The sequence below is a fragment of the Lepeophtheirus salmonis genome, chromosome 4, assembly GCF_016086655.4.
Source record: "Lepeophtheirus salmonis chromosome 4, UVic_Lsal_1.4, whole genome shotgun sequence".
NCBI classification, from domain to species: Eukaryota; Metazoa; Arthropoda; class Copepoda; order Siphonostomatoida; family Caligidae; genus Lepeophtheirus; species Lepeophtheirus salmonis.
In genome coordinates, this window is record NC_052134.2 from 798,159 (window position 1) to 816,786 (window position 18,628).

The 18,628-nt window shown below is 28.5% G+C and overlaps 1 protein-coding gene across 3 annotated transcripts in view; it reads left to right on the forward strand.

Annotated features, from left to right (window-relative positions):
- LOC121116226 (cell adhesion molecule 3) overlaps positions 1–18,628 on the forward strand; it is a 291,744-nt gene that overhangs the window by 240,174 nt on the left and 32,942 nt on the right. For all 3 annotated transcript variants that reach the window (XM_071887512.1, XM_071887511.1, XM_071887513.1), the window contains one exon: positions 4,590–4,797. In XM_071887512.1, coding sequence (XP_071743613.1) covers positions 4,590–4,797 — 208 coding nt within the window. The remainder of the gene's footprint in view (positions 1–4,589; positions 4,798–18,628) is intronic.

Here is an 18,628-nt window from a genome sequence, read left to right on the forward strand (position 1 = left end):
TCCATTACACCTTAGTTATGATTTTAAAGGTTATCTTGAGATGACTTTTTTTCCAGCAAATAGTGTAATTAAACAAAGCAACGGATTGAGAGAAAAAATTACGGGTTGAAATATTATGAAATTATTATAATAAAATTATCTACATTTACTATAAATGACGTCAAATTGATTTCCCTCATTTCAATAATCAAAATCCAGTATCTCTATGGGAATCACCAAAATAGCTTAGATTCTTTCTACGACGACTTCTGCAATATTGTATCTCTTCATAAATCTAAATTTTGTATTATAATCTTACAATTTTTAATATAAATATTTATAATTAGGGACGGGCAAAAGGTAGAAGATAATAACAGTTTTAATAACACCCACAATCAAAACAATTGGCACTATCTTACTGGCATTTATTCGATTGTTTTTTAAAAGATATTAATCCAACTTTATTTTACTTAACTTTTTATTTGTACTAAAGTAGATAATAATTATTATTAATAACTACATAGAGTCTGATAGTGTGAAATTTAGTTACATCATTCAAGTTATCATTAAAAAATTGTAAAACAACTTCATGAGTATTAAAGCGTACAAGATTTAATGCTCACTCCAGAACTAAAGTAATCACTACATTAATAATACAATATATAAGATTTCTTTTCTTTTCATTTTCTTTCATAACCTTTCTTTCCCCCCTCCCCTACATAAAGCAGATCAATTAATTACCAAAGAAAAGAAAAGAGATGAGCACTGAATAGTAATAATAAAAAAAGAATTGAAATATTTGTGACTCTAGTAACAACGGTTTTATGGAGGAGTGGAAGTTCAAACATTTCTTACTCAATCCATTCCGATATTACTGATCTGTTTAACTGGACTCTGCGAAATTCATTTCTGTAAACATGAAAATAAACCCCTTATAAATTGTCTCTATATTCATGTCTTCGTCATCTTTGGAGACATAAAGAAAAGCCAGTCTCGCCTATCCAATATTGAATTTGCATAATCATTTGTCCTTATAGCCATTTTCTCCCTCAAAAGTTTTTTATCGTTGGGTCCTGATAGTATTTGTGCTTTGTTCTTGAAGTGGCTTAGGAAGGTTATTTACTATGATTACAATGATATTCAACCAGTCCATGCAGGATGGAGTGATGCCAAATGACTGGAAAGGCACCAATATTATCCAAATACACAAGAGAGGAAACCATAAGGATTTTCATAATAACCGGCCAATTTCCATCACAAGCCAGATCTCTTGAGTACTGAAGAAGCTAATAAATTCAAAGAAGAGAAACTTTTTTGACAAACAAAATTTGATATCTCCCAGACCAGATGGATTCCAAAATGGAAGGTCTTGTGTTACAAACCTGTTATCATTCTAGGATGATGTCGCTCGAAGTAGGAACTCATCACTGAATACATATGTTTTATACTTTGATTTCAGCAAGGCGTTGGTCAAGGTGTTTCATGGTGGGCTCGAACACAAACTATATTGCATTGGAATTTGGCGTGAAGTACTGCAGTTGATTTCATCTTGGCTAAGAAATCGAGAGCCGCGAGTTCTTATAAAAGGCATTGGATCAGCTTCAATAGGTGTCCATTCCTTTGTACCTCAGGGTAGTGTACTTGGACATACCCTCTTCTCGTTATATATTAACTACCTGTGTGTGACAACCTCAGATCCAAAATATATATGTATGCTGACGACACAAAACTTGTTTGCCACTCAGAAGAGGAGGCCAAACATGTCCTCTGAGAATTTTGAGTTGGAGTGAACGTTGAAGAAATCCTGTAAATCTTATGAAGAACTCCTTTATGATTTTTCGGGATAGTGCTGTTGATCTTGGAGGGATCAAAAAGTTGGTGTGTCTTTAAGGATCTTGGAGTGCATTATATCACTAATATGAAATTCAGCACTCACATTTACACTATTGTTAGAAATGCAAACAAAGCGCTTTGGTTAATTACAAGGAGTTTTAAAACCAGAAATATGAAGCTGATGAAGAAGCTTTATGAAGTATATGTTATGCTTATTTTAAACTACGCTTTTCTGTTGTGGAATCTAATGTATAGAAAGGAAATCAAAGCTTTTGAAATTGTACAGAAACGCTTTATTAAGATGGTATATGGTGATACATCTTCTGAGGTTGGTAAACCTCTAGTCAGGCTGTTGTCCCTTGAAAAGAGGATGAAACTTTAGAACCTGGGTATGATGTTTAAATAATAAATGGACTGACTAATTGTAATATCAAGCCAATAGAAGCTAGTAAGGTATACAACACTAGGTTATTTTCCGATGTTTACTTAGTTCAGCCATGGGCAAATACTAATTACCTCCGAAATAGATTTTTTAATCAAACTATACGGATATGGAACAACCTCCCCGCAGTGGTGAGAAAAACGTCTTCACTTTGCAGTTTTAAGAGACTTTAAAAAAATTATCAACAACTACTTTAATTCCACACCACATTATATCATTTCATTTGACCAAATTATTTAATAAGATTTTATCATATTGTTTTATCATACTCTATCATAATGTTTTATTAGATTTTATCATGAGTCTACAGTACAGGGATTTTTTTAGCCATTAGTCGAAACCAAACAAGTAAATAAAGTAACGAAAAACTTTGTTGTTCTATTTATTATCTATGTTAATATAGGTCTTTATTCTGTAGTACAATAAAAGTATATTTTGTCTTCTCCTGTGCTCTACGGAATGCCCATCCTTAGTTATAAATTATTACTTATGATATTTTTTATCTTTGTTTTATATTTTATTTTTACATGGATTAATTAACAATATATAGAATCGTATTTACATATCAGTTCTATTTTTTTAAAACTTTATTGTTGACGAAAAACTAAAAGTAAACCCTAAAATAACCTAAATATAAAATGTATAACGTATAAAAAATAAAGAAAAATCGATTTAATTCCACTATATATAGTTTTTTTTACTATTTCGATAATCTTTATGTAGGTATTTTTTACATACGCAATACATATATATTATATGTAATAGAAATAAAATATGAATTTTCTTCAAATAACGCTTACAAAATATATAAACATTATTTTGTATGAAACAAACAAAATAATAGATAGAAATACAATTTATTTGTCAAATATTTTTAAATGTATTGTATGAAGAATATCGTTAAATAAAAGTTATTTTTTGTTTTGTATTTTACAATATGTAACAACACATTTTTTTGCATATCTATGCAGAAAAGTAAATATCTGATATACAAATTTAACTTCAAATGTTATTTTCTATACATATTAAAACATACTCGTTTATTTTGCTTGTCGTTTTTCTAACAATACGTAATGTTTGGTATATTAATTATTTACTTCAAATTAATGTTAATATCAACACAAAGTAAAGTACCCCCCTTCTCCAGCTTTAAGATTTATTAGTTCGCTGTAGTTCATGTTTTGCAATCATTATGGTCTTTCTTAAAGATAATTTATTGATATTGAAATTAAAATTGTATAGTTAATGTTCGCAAGTTTTTTTTTCTTGTTCCAATCCCTATTAAATATCATAAATTACATACACAATTATGAGCATGTAAGCTATTATCATAGTATACGATACAACTAACAAGTAACTTATGTATAACCCAACTAATACTGGTATTTAGATATCTGCAATTATTGTAAATGAATATATTTATAAAGTTAATTAGTTATGCCGTGTCGGTCCAGATATAAGACTGGCCATTTCTTAGAAAAGTAGATGAATCATTAAGCCGAAAAATATATAGATTTGGAGCATTGTACATATTCTGCAAATCAATTTTCCTATTTATCATTATGCAATTAAATACGCTAACATATTTGTACATTATTTTTTATACCTAACAGAATAGTTAAAATTAGGAAAATCACTCTGAACCATCTAACCAGGGATTGATTTTATCTAGTTTAAGGACTGACAAGTGGGATTGGACTGGACGACAGTCCTCAATACTAAACAAGAACAGACACAATACTAGTGGTTCATGTATTTGCGTTATTGTGTACATAGGTTTTGGATCAACAAAAAAGTATTTCCAGCTTAATTTAATGTCCCTTTAAGGTATTTTTATCTCCTTAAATAAGATGAACAGAAGTTATGTTTGTTTGTTTATTGTCTCAAGGAAAACGGACCAAGTTATAAAACGATTTAGTTAAAAATTTGTACATAGTTTATATATGATCATAGTAAAAAGCCATTAAATTTTGAGAAGTCCAAAAGACTCCAAACATATCTTAATCGACTATAACTTTGAAAAAATTGATAAATATAACGCAAATTTATTTTAAGTGGAGGTTTTGCTCTCTACTGAGTGCTAATTACGGTTATAAATATAATTAAACCTAGAGTGGGAGTTAAAAAAAGAAATGACATCAAAATTTTTTGGATAACCTGGTCAGAAAAATAATTAATTACAGATTTGTCGTAATTGTGTGTCTAGAAATATTTGAAATAGATATCTAAACAAAATTAATTTCGAAATGTAAATTTATATAATTCTACTTGGGTGATAACAATTTCATAAATTACTATTTGACTAATGGGTTCTAATTTTGATTTGATTTTGTAGGTATCCTGGGTTCGTAATTTGGACTCACATATACTCTTCATTGGAAAAGATCGATTCGTTCATGAGGATCGATACGACCTTATACCATCAAGACATGGGCGATGGACTCTAAAAATAAATTTTGTTGGAGCACGTGATGCTGGGAAATATGAGTGTCAAGTTTCAGTTGTACCTAAACTGAGCCAAATTTTCTCTCTGAACATTGTGGGTGAGTAGATTTGGTAGATGTTTAATTTTTACTGGATTTTTTGATATTTTAGAGAAAGATCCAATATATTTCTTCGTTTTCATTTATCACTTGTGTGTTTTTTTATTTATGGTGATACAGCTAACATAGATTGTCATTCAGAAGAGTTCTAGTTATAATTTAAGTTTATGTTTGTTGAATTATATTTTCGTTTAACCATTATTTTTTATTATATAACTATTTAAAGATCTCAAATTATGAATGATTTAAAAATTAAAAGGAAGGATTTTTACAAATTTTAAAGATTTTTTTTCATCTTAATCAAAGTATGAGTATAAATAATATATTAATTAAATCAAATTGATGAAATTGAATCAACCTAATTTACCGTTTTTCTTAACATTCAGCAATTATAACTTATTTTATGCATTTTTTCTCTATTTATTAAAACATTTATCATACGAAACTAATTATTGTATTAGGTAGTGTAACAAATATCAATCACTAACTTTACGTATCTAAGATTAAGAATATATATATAAACAAAAATAGAGAAAAGTATGATTTAACAATGTGTATGATAAATAGGGTAGATTCAGTCAAAGTTTTATTTTTCTTTAATATTAAACTTGTAGTTAATGTAGTTACATGTAGTTAGTTTTGGAACCCTTGTTATGATAATTAATTATCAATGTGTGGTTTTTTGTTTTGTTTTTTTGGGTTAAAATAATTTCTATTTTATTTTTAATAGAAATTATGTAATTAATGAATACACATAAAGATAAAAGAAGATCATATAAATAAAAAGCCACAGGACAGGCACATTTAAAAAAAAAAATACATAAATGAACATTATGGTTCATACTTAATGTCCTGAAGTAAAATAACATGATATAATATTTAAACAAAAATAATAAACATCAGCTAAGGTTAATTAAAAACGACGATGTCTTTTTATCATTGACTTGATGAGATTAAAATATTACACAGACACGGTTAATAACGGCTCTTTAAATTGTGTTGGGAGTACAACATTTCAAAATAAGTTTGAAGGACAATCAACTCTTGTGCATGCTCAAGTCTTGACGTCTCTTAATGGTAAAAATACTACTCGGATGAAAGATACTTTGGAGCATAAATATTATTCAAAAGAGTTTTCCGTACATTCCAAAGGCTTATTCAAAAGCTACTCGAGTTGGTAAAGATTTTATATACTTTATAAAACATCTTGTACCTAGAGAGATAATCTATGTAGAAAGCCATTGATGCTTGCAACATTGTGCTTAAACATGAAATTAATATACTAATCAAGGTCATGAATGGTGGTTCTATGAAAATTCAATGACTTGGAGTTATATCGTCTGTATTTGTGCAAAATCCTTAAACCAAACTGTTGAAATCAAGAGTCAACAATAATATCAAAACGTAATTGGAGGTCTTCTATGGTTTCTCATAATGAGGGAAGTTACATACAAAAATTGAAAATTCTTACGTCTATTATTGTTTTAGATACACGTTACGATTTTATGAATAAGCTGCTGAGCTGAGTCTCACACGTACACATGTGTTTCACACAATAAACCTTCATATCGACTCCTAATTCAATCAATTTCATTAACCACGGAATAGTTGTATAACAAAGTTTAATGGAATCATATCATGGGCGGAAAAAAACAAAAACTAAATAGAACTTAATCGATTTTTTAAAATGGCAAGATGACCAAATCGGTCAATTACAGTCCGTAAAATATTTAATAATTTTATTTAAAAAAAAGGTTGTGAAATTACTAGAACCTTCACAATCCCAAACATGATCTTAGAGGCCATTTTTAAAAGTTATCCTTCCTTTTTCTGTCTTATTCCTTTTGATTTTTAAGACATGTGTCATCCCTATTCTATATAATAATTTTCATTACTTTATAAACAATGCATATTTTATCATTTATTTTCAAAAGATAGAAAGCAAGACATATATAAACAAAAGAGTGACAATTTATAAAGAAAAACTTGCTAAAATAAATGAGATATTCATTGTAATAAAAATTGCAATGAAAGAATTATTTAACTTTTTTTTTAAATATTTTGAAAAAATTTAGATCCTTTTTTATGCTATAACTTAAGAAAAAGTTATTATTTTGTATAAGAAAAATAAATTAGTCCATGTTTTAATTCATTTTCTTCTACAAGTCTTTTTGTTGGGGTATTATAAAATGTAAATTCTCTAAATTTATTATTCCGTCATTCACGCTGAAATCAAACAACAAAAAACATTTTTTATTGCACCACCTTTGATATTTCTAAATTTAGAACATATTTTAATATTTCATATAAACTCAAAATTCTAAAATTTTAGTATTTTTGTCCTCCGGCTAAGGATGTAAAGTCCTCAAAAGTTTTGGCTTAAACGCCAACAACCCTATTTTTAAATTACTTTATTTCGAATATTTTTGAAAATATCGATCTACTTAAAATACCATTTAATAGAAATTTGCTTTATGCTTTTATTGCATAAGCCAACAAAATGAGTTTAAATACTTTTTGTTATTTTTTTAATATTTAAAAAAATGTCGCTAAGGACATGAATTAATTAGATTTTCGTAGGATTTTTTTTTTTTTTGGGGGGGGGGTTCAGGTGCAAAATTTTCACTCTCGTGGTGGGGAATTATATCAAATACAGGGTGTAACAACAAAATCCTGTGCTTCAGACTTCCCGATTTTTTCAGTATATGTTTTTTTATATTGGATTAAATATATAGATAAAAAGTTTACTTAATAGCCGAAACACAGTCATGGAGTCAACAAAAGGAAGATTTGAAGCCTATTACATTTTCAGAGGCAGAATGCACGTGTTCTGTAGTGATGATTTTGGTGAACAGTGTTTGAATATTAGCAATGTTGAGGGCTCAAATATGACAGAGATCAATAGGAAAATAGTTACAGAGTTGAGGGAAGCCTTGATAGTGATCAAGAACCACAAGGGAGGGGTCAAATGGAATGAAATACCCGAGTAAAGCTGGATATTTGGCTCCTAGTTCCCCAACCTGAATCTCATGAATTGTTCTGTCCAGAATTAGCTTGAGTTAAAGTGTCAACGGAGGTCATCACACCACCGGTAATTCCCTGATTGACTTTGTTCTCCAAGATTGCACTAATTTAGTTTCCAGGGACTAATTGAGATTCCGAATTGAGGCCATTTTTAGATATGGGTGATTTATATATTGAATGATTATATCTGCTGCGCAGTTCTTTTTTAAATAAATCTAAAATTTATGATTTTATGATAAAAATGTTGCAAATACCAGTTTCAATACCAATATATTCTTATACCGCTTTAAATGTGTCAGTACCTCTCTACGGAACAACCAACAATACTTATTCAACCAAATACTTTTTGAATTTTGATATGTTTTCTATATGTATTTTTTCAGGGATGTCAGTACCCTGCCTCGTCGCCCTTAAAGTTTTTCCAAAATGCCTCTTTTTGATAATTTTGCGTAGTTTTTGGACAAAAAGTATAGATAAAACATATCATTGAATGCTAAAAAACACATTCAACTAAAATATAATCATTTTTAATCATTTTATTATCTGAGTATCAAGATTACCCAGTGAAATGAAGGTAAAGAGAAACAACATCTAGGTGCGCGGACTATGGTACTTAAAATTGTATACTCCCATCTATCAATGTTATTTGCTCTTATATCTATACATTTTTTTCAGTAAAGATATTAATATTTTCGAAAGATGATAGATACACTTACCTCTAATCTTGGTACTTAAATCATCAAATTTATAAAAAGTATTATTCAAAAATGGTTATTTTCACGGGGGTGAAGGTGTGTGAAACACACAAAATTCATTAAGTAATTGGTAAAATCATCATGATAAAAATATATGTTAATTATATATACAAAGATATTAATATATGCTCCCATCTGTATACATACATATTCCTGTATAACATTTTAATACAATCATTGAAAAAAATAAATAGATGGTGTGTTGGGAAAAAGTTTCCCTTCGAGAATACAAAGATATATAATGTTTACTTGTATGTATAAATATCCCAAACGATGAAGATATTTATAACAAACTACTATAAATGTACTTAAAAACTACAAAATACATACGATCATAGATTACTTAAAACATTCGCTTTCTTTATCCCCATAGATCACTAAAATTTACAACATCTTTGTATTTTCTCTTTCTAAATTATTGGTTGCATTCTTTTGATGCATTCTTGTTCATTAGCTGTGACTTTATTTCAGTATTAATTAAAGTCGTTATATATTTTTTTCCTTCTAAATACATGAAATGTAATGAAATAGTAGAATGGTAAGGAGTAGGGAATAGAAAAAAAAATATTATCCGAAAGGTGGAGTAACAGTTTATAGCTTGTTGTTAAAAAAAGGTGCATGCTCAGAAAAAAAATAATTAGCACCCACCAAGTGAGTATCATACATCTATATTTTAAATTAAATAATTTTATTATACAAGGAGTAATATTATTTTGCCGCAAGATGGTGCCACTCTCTGTTACATTCTGAACAAACATATATAAACAAACAACGATTATACCTCATTTATGGAAAATAATTAAATATATTTAAGAATTACTTTAAAACTGCTAACATAATCATACATTTTTTTTTAATTAATATAGGTTATCACTTTTAAAAGTTCATTTTTGATATTTTTTACATCCGATAATCTATACACTGTAAATATGACGGCATGATAAACTTTGCTTTCCATATGCCAATATAATGGCATGCATTATTATGAATTCTTTATCTTTGGATAACAAGCTACCAACTGTTGCTCAAATAAAAGTTGTTGATGTTATTGTAAAGTAAATTAAGGTATTCACATAATTGTCGAAGTGTTTTGAAAATAAATAAAAAGTGATCATTTTTTTCATTCTCAGATTGACAAACGGAGAACTTTCATTGGTTTCCAACAACAACAAAAAGTTTTAAATTACTTGTTATTTTTCATTTATTATATTTTTGAATAAGGAAAGCTATCTAATTATATTTGTAAATCTTTCTTTGTATAATTGTTACATAAAATTTTTCCAAAATTGTGGAGAACATTTTAGCAAATAAGTTTAATAAATGAACAAAAAAGCTAAAACAAATTAAGTACAGTGCTTTTTGATCTATAAAATTTCTATACGGAACATGAATGTGACATAATATAAAAATCGACGTATTTGTAATTAACAAATGATAAATTTAATACTCAAGGCTACTTCATTTTATGTAAAAATATATTGTAAAAATTTTTTTTTGTTATATATTTCTCTTAATATACTAATACTTTAATTCTTAATTATTATAAAAAGTGTATCAATTATAATATCAATATTATTAAATTTTCTAACAGTAGTTCGATATATTTGGTCATAATTATCGTTATTCATACGCATAATGTAAGCTAGAAAAGTCTCTAAAAATCACGTCCAATAAATGGAAATGCTGAAAATAACTTTTTTTGTCTTGAAAAGTTACAAAAATATCGAAAACAATCAAATGAATTTATCTACAAAAACTTCAGTTCTATTGTTCAAAATATTGTTATATTTTAACGACATAAAGGGAATTTAATGGCAAAAAATGTGTAAACGGAGCATAAATAGACAGGATAATAGTAATTTTCAAAAACTATAACAAAGTTTTCGTTATCTTCTAAGAAATACATTTGTACAATTTAGTGTGTACTCTAGTTAAGAGGTTCATATTATTATAACCTTATACATCTTTCAACAGATATAAAATATTGATATTTTTAAATATTTTAATTTTCTTAGGTTTAAATGTTACATATATTTACAATTACCAGGCGTTTTTCAAAAATGGATAATAATATCTATCAATTTTGTAATAATTGCATTAATTCATCTTATGGAAATTAACATAGCCTATCATAATTGTACGATTTGGGCACAGAAGCTCTTATTGATGAAAAAAAAACGTGTAACAAATTTGGACTAAACTAATAACAGCTGTGTATGACATATAAAAAACATTCTAAGAATCCCGTCTTCATTCAAAGTTCTTACGTACCCTATTGAACTTTTATTGCCTATGGCTATAAGTTTAGTTTTCAGTCACTAAAAAATAACAACTATTCAATTTTGAAATATTTTCTGTAGCATTACATGTTTTGAGTATATAATACACATGGGAATATATTCAAAGTATAATTTTAGTATGTTACATAAGAAATGTAAAGTTATTTTTCATTTACCGAAGTAGCTTCACGGTTGAGTTATTTCGGTAATACTAAGAAATATTTATTGCTAAGTATATCTTACAAATAACTTTTTATATGAATAAAAAACCAATATTTTCAATATCAAATTTAGAAAATGAAAAAATAGAATTTACAAATTACTTTCCAATTTTTGTTTGGTAGCGGGGTGAGAGAATATTTTATAATTTTGAGAATCATCCTATTACGCTTGTATATAAAATTCAACTTTTCTTTCTAATTTTTTTTTACCTTAACCCCTTAATGCCAAAAATTATCTACATCAAAGTTTGAAGTAACTGTCATTTTTTTTGTCTCGTAAAAATGAGCCTTAGCTCATTTTTAACAATGATTTTTTTCTAAATTTACTTATAACTAACGAAATATTGCCCAGGTACATTTGTTCCCACTTAGTAATAAGATAACAAATATTGAATATATTACATAATAATGATTTTTACCTAGAAAATCATCCTTTTTCTTATATAAAATAAACGTAAGATGAGTATTTACTCCTTAGTGTGTTAACGTTCCATGCATTCTGAGTGCATAGGAACTTTGTACTTTTGATATGAGGTGTGCGGCCTTTCCATTTTTTGAAGGCTAAACATACAACTTTGTTATCTTTCCATTTCACTAATGTCACATAGTCTGTTTGTGCCTCTTCCATTGATCCACGAGTTTTTTTGTTCATTTGTTGCCTTGACAAGATTGGAAATCCACTCAACTGATCTTCACGAAGAGTTAAAGTGCAAATAATTTGCATCTGTGCGAATTCTTCCCGAATATAAATAGTTCCTAAATAATTGTCACAGTTTGCATGCTGTCCTTCAGGTATGTTTATAAATGATCCATAATAGGATAATAAGGCTCAACATGCAGCAAAGTGCCGTCAGAAGCACATGCATTCCAAAGTTTGAAGCCAAATCTAGCTGGTTTCCTTCAAATATATTGTTTATCCCATGCCTTCCATAATATTGAATCATTATTTTATCCACGCTCATAAATTTTCCTTGAAATTTACTATTCTTTATAACTTGATTCATAGCTGTGAATATTGGTCTTACTTTGTAAAATATATCATTTTGTATTTGCATATTATCAGAAAAATGAAGACATCATATTATTTGATCAAACGTGCCTCCTCCAATAGAATTGTTTACCTAAGGGTTCAGAACATCTTGTTTGGCTGACCAAAAAAATTGTGGATTTGGTAGTTTATTGTAACCAGAGAGAAGTAGTATCGCAAAAAATTATAGTAGATTATCCTTAGTCATAGCATCACATGCTAGTGACTTCTAAAAGCACAAATCTTACATTTAACAGAAATAAATTGAAGCCAGTGCATTCTATAGAACATTCAGATAAAATTATATCTTTAGAATTTATTTTGTAAATCACATGCAATCGTTAAAATGTTTTTGGAATTTTAAAGGCAAATATTTTTATCTCTGCGAGGTTTTTTTTTTCGTTGGAGTTTCTGGTTTTATTTCATTTCATACGGATTTAGAAAGCAAAATTCTTCTGGGTAAATGATCGAGATTATATGTTAACTGATTGTCCAGATAAATCAGAGTCGCACTCGGTGTCTGCTACTGCTTCTTCAATGGGCAGTTCAAGGGTAAAACTTGAGAGCACTCAGTTTCACTGTCAAAATCTTCTTCAAGCAAAGATTGAATTTCTTCTAAAAACAATCTAAATTTTTGTTATAAAACAAAAAACATTCACAACTATTGACAACTATTATTTGTCATATATATTGCTCAAAAAAATAAAATTTTACAACATCTATAACGAGTTCACAAGAATAGTAACTATGATGTCAAACAAAACATGGCCTTTAGCTTGCAGCGTAATATCAACACCGAGGTGGCAAATTTGTTCCCACCCGTTATATTTATGCTTATAAATAATGAAATATGCATAAATATGAAACAAAATTGTTCAAAACTATGCAAAAGTTCTTCATGCATGAAATTATGCTAAAAGATTATATGCATATAACTGTTTGTTTGGTAAAAACAAACCCTTTAGTTCTGTAGGATTGTCCATATTTCTCAACGCCTCACTTTACCTATTTTATATGGCTACTACTCGTAAGGTACTGACTAAATACGTTTGTACTTTGTATCAAACATTTACAAAACTTATATTGAACATTTTAATTAGTTATAACATTGAAATATTTTTTACTTTGCTTGTGTAGTAATAATAGTTTTTCTGTAGTGGGAATATATGTTCCCAGTTGGTATTAATGGGTTAAAAAATAATGGTTGATGTTACATATCTTCAAATTCAGGCTTGTGAATGGAATGCTAAATTGAACTGTGTTCTATGGAACATACCTTCAATGGATATATTTTTTTGTTGTTGAAAGATGAACGTTGATTGCTAAATATGAAATCTTAGTGTCCTGTTATAATAGTACTTAAAAAAAATTCAAAAAATTATAATTTATATTTTCTTAACTCTTTTAAAAATGGTTTAAATGGCGAATTAGAGAAGGTAAAGGCTTGGGAGACCTATATTGTGGCATGGGCACAGGGGGGCTGAGGAGCGTCGACGCTATGATAGTAGACCACCGAGGCCTTCACATTCGGCATATCCTAGTTACCATTGTAGAGAGAGGCAAGGAGGGAGGCCACAAATCATACTTCAAGAAAAGGAAAACATTCTAATCGAGCCAATTGGCCGGCGGAACCTCATCAATCGCGTAGGCGAGGAAGTTGTTGTTCTTATATTTTTTCGAATCGTCAACGGTACTCTATCTGGTAGCTGTCCTGAGCGCGAATCCAAGCAGCTATACATACATTGCCTTATTGCCTCCATTTCCACAATGAAATAACAAATTTTAATTAATTGTAACTCATTTGAACGCTGATATTCACCAGATTATTGTGTTAAAAAAATAGAAACATACTTTTTAAATGAGGCCTCACGGTCACTTTCAAAGTGGATGTTTTTATTTTTTGTCGTTCAGTGCATATAGTACTACTTTATGATTGGAACGCTGAACGGAACGCAGAACGGAGCAAAAAGAATTGCTGAACACTGCACGAAAAAAAAAATGGAACATAACCCCAAAATAGCGGACGCTTACAAGCCTTGTCAAATGTAAAAATATAATATATAATTTATATGTTTTGCTCTAAATTTAAAGTCACCTTCTTTTTTTATAAATTCCAGAAAAGAACGATTTTTTAAAATTTATCCAAAATTTACAATTTATCCATTTATAGTTACAAAAATATATTTGTTGTACCCTAATTTTGCTTCTAAATTTCAAAATGACAAGTTCAAAAATTTGTGCACGATTATTTTTTTATTTTTTAAAATAAAATACGAATTATTTTTGAATTGCACATGTACTATTATAGAAAAATTGTGATAATTAGAGAACTTTAAAACTTGGATAGGTTAATTTTCATTTGAAATGGCTGACTTTGTCAAAAAAATATTGCACTCTTTTTTTTTAACATAAAGTCAGAATGAACTCTCATGGACAAACTATTTTTCTTTTATAAAATACCCGTAAACCAAGTAGAATCTCGTCGAAGCATTTGAGGAACGACTAAAATTTTTTTATAAAATAAAGGAATATATTTATTACTTTTATCAAGAAACAATAAAATAACATAAATTTAAAAGTTCTTTTTGACAAATATAAGACAAAACTTTTATTAAAACTAATTTTGTTTAGTTTGAATTTTATCAGCTTTTGTAAAAATAATTTAGTCTTTTTTCTTAAATACTTTGAAAGTCATTATTATTATTGTTTGCAAATTCCAATATAAAAAGATTTCTTGATTAAATTTGTATTGTTGTTTTACTAATAAAGAATTTAAATAGACAATAAAAAAGGTTTTATTACTATTGTTCCTTCATTCCTTAATTGGATATAAAATCAATCTAAATTGAATACATTTTCCAATACATAAATAATGATAATTTGGGTTCATAAAAGTTGATCTGATTTTGAAAGGAAGAAATTACTTAGATGTAAATAGTAAAAAAAACTAATTGATCAAAACGTTGCAGTATATAAATAATTTATGACTTATTAAGTTATCTTTAAAACAATACCTACAAAATATGTTTAAATATAAAAAAACTGAGTAAAAAGTATTTTTTTAATATATTTTATAAATTGATTATTATTATTGCTAAAACAAAAGAATAATGTTTTTTTTACAACATAAAAATATTTTGTGCAAAAGTAAACTTTGATTTTATTTGATTGTTTCAAGTTAACTTTGATTTTATTTGATTGTTTCAAGTTAACTTATAATTTTCTTATGTAATATTTAATATATTTTTAATTAGTTTGGTAAAAATGTTCTAACATTAAGTATAGCTAAAACAAGTACCTCTGCTTCAAAAAAAATTCCGTCAAAATTAACATTCATTTAATGTATGTATCTCAATTTGTTTGAAATTTATGGTCAATCATGCACTTTGACCGTTTTGTGTCTATTTCTGTTATAATAGATAATCTCCTTAAAACGTTTAATTATAATTCGTTGCTAACTTTTTTGTTTAACTGCTTACAAATAATCAAACCAAGGCAAAAACATAGCTTCCGTGTAACTTCAATCACAAAAATGATTATTTCCTAAGCAGTTTCTGCAGCAAGAATATAGAAAAAAATTTAAGGTCAGAATAATCTAGTTATCTATTAAGGTGGAAAGTTTAACAGGGTTGTCTATATAAATCCAGACCAAATTAAAATGATAATAACACTGATATCCTTGAGCTGAGATCACATCAGAGTGGCTCAATTTAGGGGTTGCAGTCTTGTGAACAATATTTTTCCGATTTTATTATCAAAATTAAGAAGTAGAGTCATGGAGTAAACTAAAATATCCACAGTCATCGAAATCGCTCGAGCAGGCCATGGAATAGTAGCTACCATCAATTTCACATTATACTCCAGGAGCACTGTTTACAACAACTACACCAGGTTAAAAATTTAAGGAAAGATCCCCACACAGTGCCAGAAGTGATTGTAAAGTCACTACTAGAATTCTGGCAGGCCTGAAGACGACCCTGACCAATGATTCATCTATGAATCAGACAAACTAGCCATGAGGAGGTGTGCGGCTCGCATCACCATCCAAAAGGCATTGATGGAGCTTGGTATGATCTCCGTCAAGTTGTCTGTGCGTCATCTGTTGACTGAGAAACACAAGGATGTCAGGTTGGTCCACTGCAAAACTCGTTTCCCAAGGTTATACCATTATTTTTCAGACAAAAAATATTCACTATTCGACGCAAAACGACTCTCAAAATGACAAATGGCTCTCCACGTCCAAGGGCAATGTACCCTATGTGTACAAGTCCATTAACTCCAGCTCCATCATGGTTTTGGGCGTCATCACAAGCACAGAGAAGTCTTCAAGAAGGGAGAAAAGGTCAATTCTCCCGTGTATGTTGAGTGCTTGAGGTCCACTGTGCATCCTTGAGTACAGGCAAACGTCCCGGAGCCTTAAATGTGGTAACGGGGCTCTGCCCCCTGCCACACGTCCAAGATCAGCCAAGATTTCATCAGCACCAAGTATGACGATTTTTGGCCCCCGAAGACCTGGCCCTCCAACTCTCCTGATTACAATCTGTTGGATTACTTCTGCTCGGGAAAGTTGGAGAAAGAGATCTGCTTCAGGGCTAGGATCAAAAAGTGACTTCTGCTTAGAGCAACAACACATTGAATAAAATAATACACAAATGTCATACAAATATTTATTGTTTTATTACTAACATCTCTTTATAGTCTACACTTTTAGAAGACACTTTTGAGTTTTGTCCGGATTTATCTTGGCTAACCTGTATAGTTAATTCCCAATTGAGGAATAAATAGAGAGTCATAAAGGAGGAAGTAGAAGTTTTGTTTATTATCGAAATATTATCAATTCTGTACTAAAAATGATAAAATGACTACGTTCGTACAAAAAAAGAAAATACTAAGTATTAATATAGACATGAAAATATAAAACTGGGACTATTATTCCATCTATCTAATCAGGGTAACATAAATAAAATACAAGACAATTTTAAATGAATTTAAAAAGCATTGTTATTGCAGTACCCTTCCACTTTTTTGCATACATACAAAAAACATGGACGTAAATGTATTGTATATTTATAAGGCTTAAATATATTAAATAATAACTTTTAATAGCATATTTACAAGTGATGAATTATTGAAGGACCTAAGTTGAGTAGATTTTTTTATTTTCTTCAATATATCCTTCACTGTGTTTCTAGATTGTACGTTTGCTAAGTTTTATTTACTTGAAGAAATAATTTCATTAGTTATATTTATTCTTCAAATCAGCCCACTTGTTCAGCCATTTGTAATTTTTTACAATCATAATAAACAAAGAAGTTCTGTGTCATTTGCAAGACTGGATCTTTTTCTCTTGTATCAAAAAAAGTTATGCCATACAATTTACATCACAATTATATAACATAATGTAGTCTTTTGTGTGAAAAAATCAATAACTTTTTTAACTTTTTCCGATATATTGGATTAAAACTGTTTTTGAGGACGAAGGTAGTGTTTTCGTAGGATCATTATTTTTTGTAAATATGAAACCAATTGTTTTTCCTGTAATTGATATCATCTTTAATATTATATCATATTTTTTTATCGATAGTGAAAATTTTACAAACTTCACAAGCTCAAACAGTCAGGAGAAATTTGAAGTATTGTAACGTTTAATACTAAGGGACAACTGAAAATAAGCTTCTATTTTCCTTGCATTAATTTTTTTTCTTTATAATTTAAAAAAAATAGATTTACCCGTATTATAGATTTTATTTCGAATTATTTGATGAATAAATACAAAGACCAACTCTCTAATCCTCTTTCTTATTCCGGTTTTTAATTTTGTATTCAACGTGTTTGCTTTTTTTCCGTTAGTACAGTAATTCAGTTATTGGATTTTAATTTTTTGTTCGTACATGTTCAAATCTAGAACCCGACTCTTAAAAAAAAACTTGGAAAGACACAGTGAATCAATTTTCTTTAATGAAAAAAACCAAACTAACTTATTAACGAATAAAACAAACTTGCCCTCCAGAGTTCACGAATTTGAACTCTTAACAACTTTAATTTTATATCTAAGGGTTGTATCTGTCCTGGTTTGTGAAATAAATACCTGAGTTAAACATTTTTATTAGTAAACAAGTAGAATAAAATTAAATTAAAGAATATACTTCACCTTTAAAATAACTATCAAACATATTTTTTATCCAGAAAATGGTTTTGAAGAGTTTTTTGAGAATAAAATATATTTCTTATTGTATTTTTTTTTATAATTTAATATATGAAAAAGTTATTTATAATTAGTTATTTATTTCTCTTAAAATTATACTTTGGATAAACTTTCTTATTTTCTAACACCAGTATAAAATATTTAAACTATTGCAACCGTAGAGCCTACAAGGAAATATATCTATTCCTGTTTCTTCTTAATATGACGCACTGAGCAATAAATTCTTTGATCGAGTATAAACACTAAAGAATCAGGTGGCGGCAAACATCTAGACACACTTTGTTTTAATGATATATATAACATAATAACACATCATAAAA